The sequence below is a fragment of the Molothrus aeneus genome, unplaced genomic scaffold (genome assembly GCF_037042795.1).
Source record: "Molothrus aeneus isolate 106 unplaced genomic scaffold, BPBGC_Maene_1.0 scaffold_30, whole genome shotgun sequence".
Classification (NCBI taxonomy): domain Eukaryota; kingdom Metazoa; phylum Chordata; class Aves; order Passeriformes; family Icteridae; genus Molothrus; species Molothrus aeneus.
The window spans coordinates 5,461,880-5,477,406 of record NW_027098964.1 but is presented as its reverse complement, the minus strand read 5'-3'; the positions used below and the strand labels follow the sequence as shown (position 1 = coordinate 5,477,406).

At 59.7% G+C, this 15,527-nt stretch overlaps 2 protein-coding genes across 4 annotated transcripts; both read left to right on the top strand.

Moving 5' to 3' along the window:
- Positions 1-7,335: 7,335 nt before the first annotated feature.
- On the top strand, positions 7,336-8,116 carry TRAPPC5 (trafficking protein particle complex subunit 5). Its single transcript, XM_066570790.1, has one exon. It carries the CDS (start codon positions 7,370-7,372, stop codon positions 7,934-7,936), a length of 567 nt encoding a protein of 188 aa, XP_066426887.1. The 5' UTR covers positions 7,336-7,369; the 3' UTR covers positions 7,937-8,116.
- A 3,070-nt stretch (positions 8,117-11,186) lies between these two features.
- NDUFB7 (NADH:ubiquinone oxidoreductase subunit B7) lies at positions 11,187-15,448 on the top strand. Of its 3 annotated transcripts, XM_066570569.1 has the most exons (4): positions 11,187-11,372; positions 12,627-12,795; positions 14,242-14,374; positions 14,541-15,448. In XM_066570569.1, exons 1-3 carry the CDS (start codon positions 11,261-11,263, stop codon positions 14,348-14,350), a joined length of 390 nt encoding a protein of 129 aa, XP_066426666.1. In that variant the 5' UTR covers positions 11,187-11,260; the 3' UTR covers positions 14,351-14,374; positions 14,541-15,448. The 3 variants fall into 3 exon arrangements, with proteins under 3 accessions (XP_066426666.1, XP_066426665.1, XP_066426667.1); XM_066570568.1 differs by having other exon boundaries at positions 14,242-15,448; XM_066570570.1 differs by lacking the exons at positions 14,242-14,374; positions 14,541-15,448 and adding an exon at positions 13,702-14,233.
- Positions 15,449-15,527: the final 79 nt, after the last annotated feature.

Below are 15,527 nucleotides of genomic sequence, written 5' to 3'. Positions count from 1 at the left end.
GCTGTGGGTGTCTGTGGGGTCCCCGCGAGGTTCCCATGGGTGCCGTGGGGTCTGTGGGATCGCTATGGGTGCTCTGGGGTGCCCATGAGATCTCCGTGGGCGTCACGGGGATCCCATGGGCGCTGTGGGGTCTCCGTGGGTCCCCATGGGGTCCCTGTGGGTGCTGTGGGGTCCCATGGGGTCCCATGGGTGCTCTGGGGTCCCTATGGGGTCCCTGTGGGTGCTGTGCGGTCCCATAGGGTCCTATGGGTGCTGTGAGGTCCCTGTGGGTGCTCTGGGGTCCCATGGGGTCCCTGTGGGTGCTGTGCGGTCCCATAGGGTCCTATGGGTGCTGTGAGGTCCCTGTGGGTGCTCTGGGGTCCCATGGGGTCCCTGTGGGTGCTGTGGGGTCCCATAGGGTCCTATGGGTGCTGTGAGGTCCCTGTGGGTGCTGTGGGGTCCCCATGGGGTCCCATGGGTGCTCTGGGGTCCTATGGGTGCTCTGGGGTCCCATGGGGTCCCATGGGTGCTCTGGGGTCCTATGGGTGCTCTGGGGTCCCCATGGGGTCCCTGTGGGTGCTGTGGGGTCACCATGGGGTCCCTGTGGGTGCTGTGCGGTCCCATAGGGTCCTATGGGTGCTGTGAGGTCCCATGGGGTCCCCGTGGGTGCTCTGGGGTCCCCGTTCGGTCCCGGTTGTCCCCGTGTCCCCCCCAATGTCCCCCACATGTCCCCCCCCCCCCCCCCCGCGTCCCCCCGTGTCCCCAATCCCCCCCTGGCAGCCGCGAGCAATTAACGAAATGGCGCTTAATTAATTACAGACATCCAAAATGGCGCTTAATGAATTACACCCATCCAAAATGGCGCTTAATGAATTACACCCATTAAAAATGGCGCTTAATTAATTACACCCATCAAAAATGGCGCTTAATTAATTACACCCATTAAAAATGGCGCTTAATGAATTACACCCATCAAAAATGGCGCTTAATTAATTACACCCATTAAAAATGGCGCTTAATGAATTACACCCATCGACAACGGCTCTTAATTAATTACACCCAACTAGAATGGCGCTTAATTAATTACACCCATCGAAAATGGTCCTTAATTATTTACACCCATCGAAAATTGTGCATAATTAATTACACCATCAACAACGGCGTTTAATTAATTACACCCATCAACGGTGGTTCTTAATGAATTACACCCATCCAAAATGGTGCTTAATTAATTGCATCCATCGAAAAATGTTTTTTAATTAACTACATCTATAAAAATGGTTATTAATTATTTACAGCCACCGAAAATGGTTTTTAATGAATTACACCCATCGAAAATGGTGCTTAATTAATTACACCCATAAAAAATGGTGTTTAATGAATTACACCTATCGAAAATGGTTCTTAATGAATTACACCCATCTAAAATGGCGGTTAATTAATTACACCTATCAAAAATGGTTCTTAATTATTTACAGCCATTGAAAATAGTTTTTAATTAATTACACCCATAAAAATTGGCATTTAATGAATTACACCCATCGACAACAGCTCTTAATGAATTACACCCATCGAAAACGGTGTTTAATTAATTACACCCATTAACAACACCTCTTAATTAATTACACCTATCGAAAATGGCGCTTAATTAATTACACCCATCAAAAATGGTTCTTAATTAATTGCACCCCTCCAAAATGGCTCTTAATGAATTACACCCATCAACAATGGCGGTTAATTGATTACACCCAATCAACCCCACCTTGGGATGGGGACACAGGGGGACATTGGGGACATTGGGGGGACATTGGGGACACTGGGGACATTGGGGACATTGGGGACATTGGGGGACATTGGGGGACATTGGGGACATTGGGGGGACATTGGGGGGACATTGGGGGGACATTGGGGGACATTGGGGGGACATTGGGGGGACATTGGGGACATTGGGGACATTGGGGGGACATTGGGGGACATTGGGGACATTGGGGGGACATTGGGGACATTGGGGACATTGGGGGGACATTGGGGGGACATTGGGGGACATTGGGGGGACATTGGGGGGACATTGGGGGACATTGAGGGAACATTGGGGACATTGGGGGGACATTGGGGACACTGGGGACATTGGGGGACATTGGGGGGGACATTGGGGGACATTGGGGGGACATTGGGGACATTGGGGGACATTGGGGGGACATTGGGGACATTGGGGACATTGGGGGACATTGGGGGGACATTGGGGGGACATTGGGGGACATTGGGGGAACATTGGGGACATTGGGGGACATTGGGGGGACATTGGGGACATTGGGGACATTGGGGGACATTGGGGGGACATTGGGGGGACATTGGGGACACTGGGGGGCACGGGGTCACCCTGTGCCTGGGTCACTGCCCCAAGGAGTGTCCCCAATGTCCCCCAGTTGTCCCCCCAATGTCCCCAGGTCCTCCCTTATGTCCCCTGTGTCACCAAGGGCCCCCTGTCCCCCTGTGTCACCCCCCCTGTCCCCATGTCCCCACTGTGCCCATGGCTCTGGTGTCCCCAAGGTCCCAGTGTCCCTTCGGTGTCCCCACTGTCTCCAATATCCCCCCAATGTCCCTATGTCCCCTCAGTGTCCCCTCAGTGTCCCCAGGGTCCCTCCAATGGGACAGAGGTGACATAAAGAGGAGACACTGAGGGGACACTGGGGACACTGAGGGGACATTGGGGACACTGAGGGGACACAGGGACACGGAGGGGACATTGGGGACACTGAGGACACAGAGGGGACATTGGGGACACAGAGGGGACATTGGGGACACAGAGGGGACACAGGGACATGGAGGGGACATTGGGGACACTGAGGACACAGAGGGGACATTGGGGACACAGAGGGGACACAGGGACATGGAGGGGACATTGGGGACACTGAGGACACAGAGGGGACATTGGGGACACTGAGGGGACACAGGGACATGGAGGGGACATTGTGGACAGTGGGGAGGTGGGGACATTGGGGACACAGAGGGGACACAGGACACTGAAGGGACACAGAAGGGACATTGGGGACACTGGGGGACACAGAGGGGATACAGAGGGACATAGAGGGACATTGGGGACACTGAGGGACATTGGGGGCACTGGGGGACACAGAGGGACAGGGGACACAGAGGGGACATTGGGGACACTGAGATGATGGGGAGGGGACACAGAGGGGACAAAGGAGGGACATACAGGGGACACTGAGGGGACAGTGAGGGGACAGTGAGGGGACATTGGGGACAAAGGAGGGACACTGAGGGGACACAGAGGGACACAGAAGGGTACTGGGGACACTGAGGGACAGGGGACACAGAGAGGACATTGTGGACAGTGGGGAGTTGGGGACATTGGGGACACTGGGGACAAAGGAGGGACATAGAGGGACATTGGGGACACATTGGGGACACATTGGGGACGCAGAGGGACCCAGGACCCCCCGTGGGTGGCCCTGGGGCCGCGGTGACAGCGCTGTCCCCAAGGGCTGGGACAGGGGACAGCAGGGACACAGGGGAGAGAGCTGGGGATGGCCCCGAGGGACGGGAGGGGACACTGGGGACACTGGGGGGACACTGAGGGGACACTGGGGGGACATTGGGGACAGCAGGGACAGCCAGGGGACATTGGGGGCACTGTGGGGAAAATTTGGGACATTGAGGGGACATTGGGGACATTTAGGGACACTGAGGGGATATTGGGGGACATTGGGGAGAGCCAGGGGACACTGAGGGGACATTGGAACACTGGGGAGACACCGAGGGGACACTGGGGGACAATTGGGGTGGCACTGGATGCACTGGGGGACAGTGGGGGACATTGGGGTGACACTGGGAGACACAGGGGGGACACTGGGGGACATTGGGGGAAACTGGGGAGACACTGGGAGGACATTGAGGTGGCACTGGGGACACTGGGGGCACATTAGGGGGACATTGGGGACAATCAGGTGACAAGGGGGGACACAAGGGGACAATTGGGGGACACTGAGGTGACACTGGCATGGCACTAGGGGGGCACTGGTGACGCTGGGGGGACATTGGGGGACACTGAAGGGACACTGGCGGACATTGGGGACATTGAGGGCAGCCAGGGGACATTGGGGTGACACTGGAGTGGCACTGGGGACACTGGGGGACACTGGGGGACAATTGGAGTGGCACTGGGGGGCACTGGAGACATTGGGGGGACATTGGAGACACCGGGGTGACATTGGGGTGGCACTGGGAGTGGCACGAGTGACACGGGGGGGACATTGGGGGGCACTGGGGACATGTGGGGACAAGGGGGACAATGGGGTGGCACTGGGGACACTGGGGGACACTGGGGACATTGGGGTGGCACTGAGGGGGCACTGGGGACACTGGGAGATACTGGGGGGACACTGGGGGACCCTGGGGACAATGGGGACACTTGGGGGACATTGGGATGTTTGGGGACATTGGGGACATTGGGGTGGCACCGGGGCTGTTCCGAGTGACCCGGGGGGTGCCCCCCCCCCCCGTCCCCTGTCCCAGGTGTCCCCGGGGGGGTCACCCCGCGCCCCTCCCCCCCCTCCCCGCAATGACGTCATTGCCGATCCGCGCCCCTCCCCCAGCCCAGCTGGTGGCCCAGGTGTTCCGGGGGGGGCGGGGCGGGGGAGGGGGGGGGGCGGCTCACGGTGCCACCAGCTGTCCCCAATGTCCCCAATGTCCCCGCCCTGTCCCCCGGGGGGCGTGGCTTCACTCAGAGGGCGTGGCTTCACTCAGAGGGCGTGGCTTCACTCAGAGGGCGTGGCTTCACTCAAGGGGCGTGGCCTCACGGGCAGAGCCCCGCCCTCCGCGCAAGCCGCGCCCCCAGCGCTTTACGGCGGTGTCAGGGCGCTGTCGCTTTACGGCCGCGTTACGGCGGTGTCGCGCGGAGCACCGCGATCGCCTCAGGTCGGTCCCGGGGGGGTCCCGGGGGGGTTTTTGGGGGTCCCTCCGTTCATCCACGGGCACCGGGAGCGCCCCGGCCGTGCCCCCAGACCCTGCCGGTGCCTCCCGCTCCTCCTGTGGGCGTTGCCGCGGCTCCGCAATCCCCGAGCGCTGCGGAGGGAGCGGGAGCCCTCAGAGACCCCCGGAGCCTTCGGGACCCCCTCAGACCCGTCCTAAACCCCCCCAGAGCCTCCTTAATCTCCCGCAGACCGACCCTGAGCCATCTCAGACCCTTCCTAAACCCCCTCAGACCGACCCTAAACCCCCCCAGACCCTCCTCAAACCCTCTCAGACCGACCCTAAACCCCCTCAGATCCCCATAAAGCCCCTCAGACCCTCCTCAAACCCTCGCAGACCGACCCTAAACCCCCTCAGATCCCCATAAAGCCCCTCAGACCCTCCCGAACCCCCCTCAGACCGACCCTAAACCCCCTCAGATCCCCATAAAGCCCCTCAGGCCCTCCCGAACCCCCCTCAGACCCCCTGTAACCCTGTCTAGTTGGCCTCTACTCCCTTTAATCCGGCTCTGACCCTCCTTAAACCCCCTCAGACCCTCCCTAAATGCCCTGAGACCCTCCCTAGACCCACCCAGACCCTCCCTAAACCCCTCAGACCGACTCTAAACCCCCCTAGACCCGTCCTAAACCTCCTCAGACCCTCCCTAAACCTCCTTAGACCTCCCCTAAACCCCCCTAGATTCCCCTTAAACCTCCTCAAACCCCCCTAAACCTCCTCAGACCTGCCCTAAACCCCTTCAGACCCTCCCTCGGTCCCCTCAAACCCTCCTTAAACCTCCTCAGAGTCCCCTAAACCCTCTCAGACCTCCCCTTAAGCCCCTCAGACCCTCCCTAAACCCACTGAGACCCTTCCTAAACCCTCTCAAACCCTCCCTTAACCCCCTCAGACCCACTCAAATCCCCCTCAGATCCTTCCCAAACCTTCTCTGACCCTCCCTAAACACCCTCAGATTATCCTTAACCTCCTCAGACCTTCCCTAGATCCCCTCAGATCTCCCTAAACCCCCTCAGATTATCCCTAAACTCTCTCAGACCCTCCCTAACCCCCTCAGACCCTCCCTAAACCTTCTCAGACCCTCCCTAAATCCCCCCAGACCCTCCCTAAACCATTCGGACCCTCCCTAAACCCCTTCAGACATTCTCTCAGCCCCCTCAAGCCTTCCTTAAACCTCCTCAGAGCCCCCCTAAACCCCCTCAGACCCTCCCTAAACCTTCTCAGACCGACCCTAAACCCGCCCAGACCCTCCCAAACCCCCTCAGAGGCCCCCTAAAACCCCCTCAGACCTTCCCAAACCATCTCAGACCCTCCCTAAACCCCCTCAGCCCCTGCTTTTGCCCACTCTAGTTGCCCCCTACCCCCTTCAACCCCCCTGTAGCCCCTCAAATCCCACTCAGACCCTCCCTAAACCACCTCAGACCCACCCTAAACCCTCTCAGAGCCTCCTTAAACTGCTTCAGACCCTCCCTAAACCCCCTCAGCCCCCCCTAAACCCCCTCAGACCCACCCTAAACCCCCTCAAACCCTCCCTTAACCTCCTCAGAGGCCTCCCTAAACCACCCAGACCTTCCCTAAACCCCTTCAGATGTTCTCTCAGCCCCCTCAAGCCCTCCCTAAACCCCCTCAGAGCCCCCCTAAACCCTCTCAGACCCTCCCTAAACCCCCTCAGACCCTCCCTAGACCCCCTCAGAGCCTCCTTAAACCCCTTCAGACCCTCCCTAAACCCCTTCAGACCCACCCTAAACCCCCTCAAACCCTCCCTTAACCTCCTCAGAGGCCTCCTAAACTCCCTCAGACCTTCCCAAACCATCTCAGATCCTCCCTAAACCCCCTCAGATCCTCCCTAAATCTGCTTAGACCCTCCCTAAACCCCCTCAAGCCCTCCCTAAACCCCCTCAGACCCTCCCCAAACCCCCTCAGAGCCCCCTAAACCCCCCTCTAGCCCCACCCTCCTGCCCCCCTGACCCCATTTCTCCCCCCAGCCCACCATGGACTCCCGTTTCACCCGCGGCAAGTCCCCGGTGCTGGAGCGCGCCCTGGGCCGGCCCCGCTCCGAGCTCTCCCTGGCCAAAATCCCACATGTCCCCCTGTGTCCCCCATGTCCCCTGTACTCCCTGCCCCCCTGTACGCCCTCAAATCCCCCTGAGACCCTCCTAAACCCCCTCAGATCCTCCCTAAACCTGCTCAGACCCACCCTAAACCCCCTCAAACCCTCCCTAAACCCCCTCAGACCTTCCCAAACCATCTCAGACCCTTCCTAAATCCCCCCAGACCCTCCCTAAACCATTTAGACCCTCCCTAAACCCCTTCAGACGTTCTCTCAGCCCCCTCAGACCCCCCTAAACCCCCCTCTAGCCCCACCCTCCTGCCCCCCTGACCCCATTTCTCCCCCCAGCCCACCATGGACTCCCGTTTCACCCGCGGCAAGTCCCCGGTGCTGGAGCGCGCCCTGGGCCGGCCCCGCTCCGAGCTCTCCCTGGCCGCCTTCGCCCTCCTGTTCTCGGAGCTGGTCCAGTACTGCCAGCGCCGCGTGGCCTCGGTGGCCGAGCTGCAGGCCCGCCTGGCCCAGCTGGGCCACCACGTGGGGCTGAGAGCCCTGGACGCTCTGGTGGCCCGCGAGAGGCCCGGGAGACGCGAGACCAAAGTGCTGGGGGTGCTGCTGTTCGTCAAGGGCCCGCTGTGGCGGGCGCTGTTCGGGCGCGAGGCCGACAAGCTGGAGCAGGCCAACGACGACGAGCGCACGTTCTACGTGATCGAGAGGGAGCCCGTGGTGAACACGTTCGTGTCGGTGCCGCGCGAGAACAGCTCCCTGAACTGCGCCGCCTTCGCCGCCGGGCTCCTGGAGGCCGTGCTGGGCGCCGCCGGCTTCCCCGCCCGCGTCAGCGCCCACTGGCACAAGGGCACCACGCTCATGATCAAGTTCGACGAGGCCGTGATCGCCCGCGACAAGAGCCTGGAGGGACGCTGAGATGAGGGGGGGAAACAGGACTTGGGGGTGGGAGGGATGGGGACAGCCTGGAGAGGGATGGGCACAGCCTGGAGAGGCATGGGGACAGCCTGCAGGGGCATGGGGACAGCCTGGAGGGATGCTGAGATTGGGGTGACACCAGGACTTGGGGGTGGGAGGGATGGGGACAGCCTGGAGAGGGATGGGGACAGCCTGGAGGGATGCTGAGATTGGGGTGACACCAGGACTTGGAGGTGGGAGGGATGGGGACAGCCTGGAGAGGCATGGGGACAGCCTGGAGAGAGATGGGCACAGCCTGGAGGGACGCTGAGACATGGGGGGACAGCATGGAGAGGGATGGGGACATGGGGACATGGGGCTGGGAGGGATGGGGACACTGTGGAACAGGGCTATGAGACATGGGGGACAACCTGGAGGGACACTGAGATACGGGGGGACACCAGGACTTGGGGGTGGGAGGGATGGGCACAGCCTGGAGGGACGCTGAGACACGGGGGGACACGGGGACATGGGGTGGGGACAGCCTGGAGGGATGCTGAGATTGGGGTGACAGCCTGGAGGGACACTGAGACACGGGGAGGATATGGGGACATGGGGGTGGGAGGGATGGGGACAGCCTGGAGAGGGATGGGGACATGGGGGACAGGGCTGTGAACCAAGGGGACAGTCTGGAGAGGAATGGGGACATCACAACATTGTCACACAGTGTGACAGGGACAGGGCTGTGAGGGACAGGGACAGCCTGGCCTTGTGCCACAGTGCCATGGGGACAGGGCTGTGAGGGACAGGGACAGCCTGGAGAGGAATGGGGACATCACAACATTGTCACACAGTGTGACAGGGACAGGGCTGTGAGGGACAGGGACAGCCTGGCCTTGTGCCACAGTGCCATGGGGACAGGGCTGTGAGGGACAGGGACAGCCTGGAGAGGGATGGGGACATCACAACATTGTCACACAGTGTGACAGGGACAGGGCTGTGAGGGACAGGGACAGCCTGGAGGAGAATGGGGACACAGAGACAGAGCAGTGACAGAGGGGACAGAGCGTGGAGAGGGACAGGGACAGCATGGCCTTGTCACCCAGTGTCACAGGGACAGGGCTAAGAGGGATGGGGACACTGTGGCCTTGTCACACAGTGCCATGGGGACACAGGGACATGGCAATGAGGAACAGGGATGGCCTGGAGAGGGATGGGGACACAGGGACAGGGACATGCGGACAAGGACATGCGGACAGGGATGTGAGAGACAGGGACATTGTGGGATGGGGACATTGGGGACAGGGACACGGGGACAGGGCTGTGGGGGACAGGGACATTGTGGGAGGAGGACGTTGGAGATGGGGACATTGGGGACAGGGACATTGTGGGATGGGGACATTGGAGATGGGGACATTGGGGACAGGGACATTGTGGGATGGGGACAGCACAGCCATGTCACTCGTTGTTCCTCAAGGGATGGTGGCCTTTGGGGACATTGGAGCCACTTTGTGTCCCTCACCTGTTCTTGTGTCCCCAAGGTGACCTTTGGGGACATCAGAGCTCCTTTGTGTCCCTCAGCTTAGGTGGCCCTTGGGGACATCGGAGCTGCTCTGTGTCCCCCAGCTCTGTTTGTGTCCCCATGGTGCCCCTTGGGGACATCGGAGCTGCTCTGTGTCCCTTGTTCTTGTCCCCAAGGTGACCTTTGGGGACATTGGAGCCACTTTGTGTCCCTCACCTGTGTTTGTGTCCCCATGGTGGCCCTTGGGGACATCAGAGCTCATTTGTGTCCCTCAGCTTAGGTGGCCCTTGGGGACATCGGAGCCGCTCTGTTCCCTTTGGTTTTGTCCCCGAGGTGGCCTTTGGGGACATCAGAGCTCATTTGTGTCCCTCAGCTCTGTTCCTGTCCCCGAGGTGGCCCCTGGGGACACTCGTGTCACCATAAACCACATTTGTCACTCCCGTGGCCTCGTCTCTTCTTTACCTGGGGACATTTTGGGGTGGCTTCCGTGTCCCCAGTGTGTCCCCTGTGTCCCTTGGAGCCCCGTGGGGACACCTGCCACCCCCTTGGGGACAGAAGGACACCTGCCACCCTCCTTGGGGACAGAAGGACACCTGCCACCCCTTGGGGACATCGCGGTGTCCCCTGCTGGGGATGTCCCAGTGCCCCTGGTGCCACCACCCTGGGACCCCCCCAGTGCCATCGTTGTCCCCGTGTGACCCCAGACTGGGGGGACTGGGGGAGTTTGGGGTGGGGGTTTGGGGCTTCTTGGGGGGTTTCGGGGGATTTTTTTGGGGTTTTTTGAGGGTTTTTTTTTTGGAGGGGGGTTGGGTTTATTTGGTTTTTGGGTTTTTTTTTTTAAATTTTTGGGTTTTTTTAAGGTTTTTTGGGGGAGATTTTTGGGTTTTTTTAAGGTTTTTTTTTTTGGGAGATTTTTGGGGGTTTTTTAAGGGTTTTTTGGGGAGTTTTTTTTTGGGTTTTTTGTTTTCTTTTTGGTTTTGGAGGTTTTTTTGGTCTTAAAGGTGTATTTAGGGGTTTCTGGGGGATTTTTTTTAGGGTTTTGGGGTTTTTTGGGGGGATTGGGTTCTTTTGGGGTTTTTTTTTGGTTTTTTTTGCTGAGATTTTTTTTGTTTGTTTTGTTTTTGTGGTTTTGGGGCTTTTTTAGTGTTCTTTGTGGGGGTTTTGGGGTTATTTTGGGAGGATTTTTTTGGGGTTTTTTTTTAGTTTGTTCTGGGGCGGGTTGGGGTTTTTTGGGGTTTTTTTGGAAATTTTTTTGAGGTTTTTGTTTGGGTTTTTTTGGGTTTTTTTTTTTGTAATTTTTTAAAAGTTTTTTTAGGGGTTTCAAGGGGATTTTTTTAGGGTTTTGGGGGGGTTGGGTTCTTTTTTTTTTTTATTTTGTGTTTTTTGGTGAGGTTTTTTGTTGTTTGTTTTGTTTTTGTGTTTTTGGGGCTCTTTTAGTGGTTTTTGTGGGGGTTTTTGGGTTTTTTGGGAGGATTTTTTCTTTTTTTTGTGTTTTTTTTTTTAGTTTGTTCTGGGGGGGTTGGAGAGGTTTTTTTGAGGTTTTGGGTCGGGTTTTTGGTGGATTTTTTTGTGTTTTTTTGGGGGGGGACGCTCAGCGACGCTTTCCGGTCCTCCCCGCCGCCAGGAGGCGCCGCGGCGCCACCTCCCCTTCACAGCCCTTCCGCCACTTCCGCTTCCGGTTCTCGGCATTTCCGGTCCAGCCGCCATTTTCGCCACCGCCCCTTCACTGCTCTTCCACCACTTCCGCTTCCGGTTCGCGGCATTTCCGGTTCCGCCGCCATTTTCGCCGCCAGGCCGGGCCTGGAGCCGCCGCCGCCGCCGCCATGGGCGCTCACCTGGGCCGGCGCTACCTGTGGGACGCCGAGGCCGAGCCCGACCCGCTGCACATGCCCTCCTTCCCCGCCCAGCTGGGCATGCCGGCCCGCCAGCCGCGCGGTCAGTGCGGGGACACCGCGACAGGGGGACACGGGGACAGAGGGACACGGGGGGAGCGCGGTGGCCTTGGGGTGTCCCCGCCCTCGCGTGACCTCCCGTGCGTCCCCCCCTGCGTGTGATTCCCGGTGCTACCCCCGTGTCCCCACCGCTGTCCTCAGCCCCGTCACACCCCTGTCCCCAGGTGCCACACGGGTGTCGCTGTCCCTGCATTGCCACCCCGTGTCCCCGCTCTGTCACACCCTGTCCCCTGTTTGTCCCCATTCCCGGGTGGGTGCTGGGTGTCCCTGAGTGTCCTTGAGTGTCCCCTCTCTCCCCTCTGTCCCAATGCCCTTGAGTGTCCTCGAATGTCCCCTCTCTGTCCCAGCCATGGTGGCCTCGGCAGTGCAGCTGTCCCTGGGTGTCCCTGACATTGTCCCCTCTGTCCCCTGTGTGTCCCCACCTTGGTGGCCTCAGCAGCCCAGCTGTTGGATGCCTGCGTGTCCCTGGGTGCCCCTGGGTGTTCTTGGGTGTCCCTGGGTGTCCCTTGGTGTCCCTGGGTGTCCTTGGGTGTTCTGGGGTGTCCCTTGGTGTCCCTGGGTGTTCCTGGGTGCCCCTGACATTGTCCCCTCTGTCCCCCAGCCATGGTGGCCTCAGCACTCCAGCTGTCCCTGAGTGTCCCTGACATTGTCCCCTCTGTCCCCTCTCTATGACAGTGCTGGTGGCCTTGGCAGCGCAGCTGTCGGGTGCCCCTGGCTGTCCCTGGGTGTCCCTGTCCCCGTGTCCCTGACTCTCATTGTCCCCTCTGTCCTCTCTCTGTGACAGTGATGGTGGCCTCAGCGTCCCAGCTGTCCCTGGGTGTCCCTGGGTGTCATTGTCCCCTCTCTGGTGACAGTGATGGTGGCCTCGGCGTCCCAGCTGTCCCTGGGTGTGTCCCTGACTGTCATTGTCCCATCTCTCTGGTGACAGTGATGGTGGCCTCGGCGTCCCAGCTGTCCCTGCGTGTCCCTGGGTGTCCCTGACTGTCCCTGTCCCCTCTCTCTGGTGACAGTGAAGGTGACCTCAGCGTCCCAGCTGTCCCTGTGTGTCCCTGCGTGTCCCTGGGTGTCCCTGTCCCTCTCTCTGGTGACAGTGATGGTGGCTTCAGTATTCCAGCTGTCCCTGGGTGTCCCTGACTGTCATTGTCCCATCTCTCTGGTGACAGTGATGGTGGCCTCAGTATTCCAGCTGTCCCTGGGTGTGTCCCTGACTGTCCCTGTCCCCTCTCTCTGGTGACAGTGATGGTGGCCTCGGCGTCCCAGCTCGCGGATGCCCGGGTGCCCCTGGAGCAGAGGGATTTCTGTGGGCACCACCTGCTGCGGCTGCTGCGCTGCCAACGGGACAACTTCCCTGTGCCCTGGGGGTGCCACGCGCTGCGCCACGCCTGGGACAGCTGCCAGCACCAGGAGTGAGTGACACTGGGGACACTGGGGACATTGGGGACATTGGGGTACCACGTGCTGCGCCACGCCTGGGACAGCTCCCAGCACCAGGAGTGAGTGACACTGGGGACACTGAGGACATTGGGGACAGCATGGGGACATGGGGGTGCCACGCTCCCCGCCACGCCTGGGACAGCTCCCAGCATGAGGAGTGAGTGACAGGGACATCATTGGGGACATTGGGGACATGGGGGTGCCACGCGCTGCGCCACGCCTGGGACAGCTGCCAGCACCAGGAGTGAGTGACACTGGGGACACTGGGGACATTGGGGACATTGGGGACATGGGGGGGACACGGCTGGGACAGCTGCCAGCACCAGGAGTGAGTGACACTGGGGACACTGGGGACACTGGGGACATTGGGGACATGGGGGGGACACGGCTGGGACAGCTGCCAGCACGAGGAGTGGGACATGGGGACACAGGGATGTGTCTGGGGGGTGACAGGGACATGGGGCCACCATGGTGACACCCACACCCACTGGTCGGTGGTGACAACGGTGACACAGTGACACATGGTGACACAGTGACAGGGTGACACGGTGCCATGCAGTGACACATGGTGACAGGGTGACACGGTGCCATGCAGTGACACAGTGGTGACACAGTGACACGGTGACACACAGTGACACATGGTGACACGGTGACAGGATGACACGGTGCCATGCAGTGACACAGTGGTGACACAGTGACACACAGGGACACACAGGGACACAGTGGTGACATGTGACACACGGGGACACAGTGACACGCTGTGATGTGATGTGATGTGATGACACACAGTGACACGGTGACACACAGCGGTGACACACAGTGACACACAGTGACACGGTGACACACGGTGACACGCTGTCCCCTGTCCCCTGTCCCAGCTATGTGATGACACACAGTGACACGGTGACACACAGTGGTGACACACAGTGACACACGTGTCCCCTGTCCCAGCTATGTGATGACACACAGTGACACACAGTGACACACGGTGACACGCGTGTCCCCTGTCCCAGCTATGTGATGACACACAGTGACACACGGTGACACACAGTGACACACGGTGACACACGTGTCCCCTGTTCCAGCTATGTGATGACACACAGTGACACACAGTGACACACGGTGACACACGGTGACACACAGTGGTGACACACGGTGACACACGGTGACACACGTGTCCCCTGTCCCAGCTATGTGATGACACACAGTGACACACAGTGACACACGGTGACACACGGTGACACACAGTGACACACGGTGACACACGTGTCCCCTGTCCCAGCTATGTGATGACACACAGTGACACACGGTGACACAGTGGTGACACACAGTGACACACAGTGACACACAGTGACACACGGTGACACACAGTGGTGACACACGGTGACACACGGTGACACGCGTGTCCCCTGTCCCAGCTATGTGATGCGCATGAAGGAGTTCGAGCGCGAGCGGCGCCTGCGGCTGCGGCAGCAACGGCTGAGACGGCGCCACGGGGACAGCGGGGACAGCGGGGACAGCGAGTGACACACGGGACACCGCGGGGACAGCAAGGGACACATGGGACACCATGGGGACAGCGGGGACAGCGAGTGACACACGGGACACCATGGGGACAGCGGGGACAGCGAGTGACACACGGGACACCGGGGGGACAGCGAGGGACACACGGGGACAGCGGGGGCAGCGAGGGACACACGGGGACAGCGGGGGCAGCGAGGGACACTGCGGGGACAGCGAGGACAATGAGTGACGAGTGACAGCGGGGACTTCAAGTGACACCCAGCCAGCACCGAGTGACACCTGGGGACACCTGAGTAACACTGGTGACACCGAGTGACACCCGAGGAACTGAGTGACACTGGCAACACCGAGTGACATCTGGGACACCGAGTGACACCTGAGTGACACCGAGTGACACCCAGGATGCCCAAGTGACACCGAGTGACACCCGAGGAACCAAGTGACACCGAGTGACACCCGAGTGACACCGAGTGACACCTGAGTGACACCCGAGTGATACAGAGTGACATCGAGTGACACCCTGGTGACAGTGACGCGAGGCCCCCCCCCCGCACAATAAAGCTGTCAAGTGACACCACAGTGACACCGAGTGACATCCAGGACACCTGAGTGACACCGAGTGACACCCTGGTGACAGTGACAACGAGGCCAGCCCCCCCCCCAATAAAGCTGTCGAGTGACACCGCAGTGACACCGAGTGACACTGAGTGACACCCAAGTGACACCCGAGTGACAGTGGCACAATGCCACCCCCCAATAAAGCTGTCGAGTGACACCGAGTGACACCGAGTGACACTGAGTGACACCCCGGTGACGGTGACACAAGGCCACCCCCCCAATAAAGCTGTCGAGTGACACCGAGTGACACCTGAGTGACACCGAGTGTGACCCCGGTGATGGTGACACAAGGCCACCCTGCAATAAAGCTGTCGAGTGACACCGAGTGACACTGAGTGACACCCCGGTGACAGTGACACAAGGCCACCCCGCAATAAAGCTGTCGAGTGACACCCAAGTGACACCGAGTGACACTGAGTGACACCCCGGTGACAGTGACACAAGGCCACCCCGCAATAAAGCTGTCGAGTGACACCCAAGTGACACCGAGTGTGACCCCGGTGACAGTGACACGAGGCCACCCCCTCCCCAGTGAAGCTGCCAGGTGACACCGCGCTGGCTC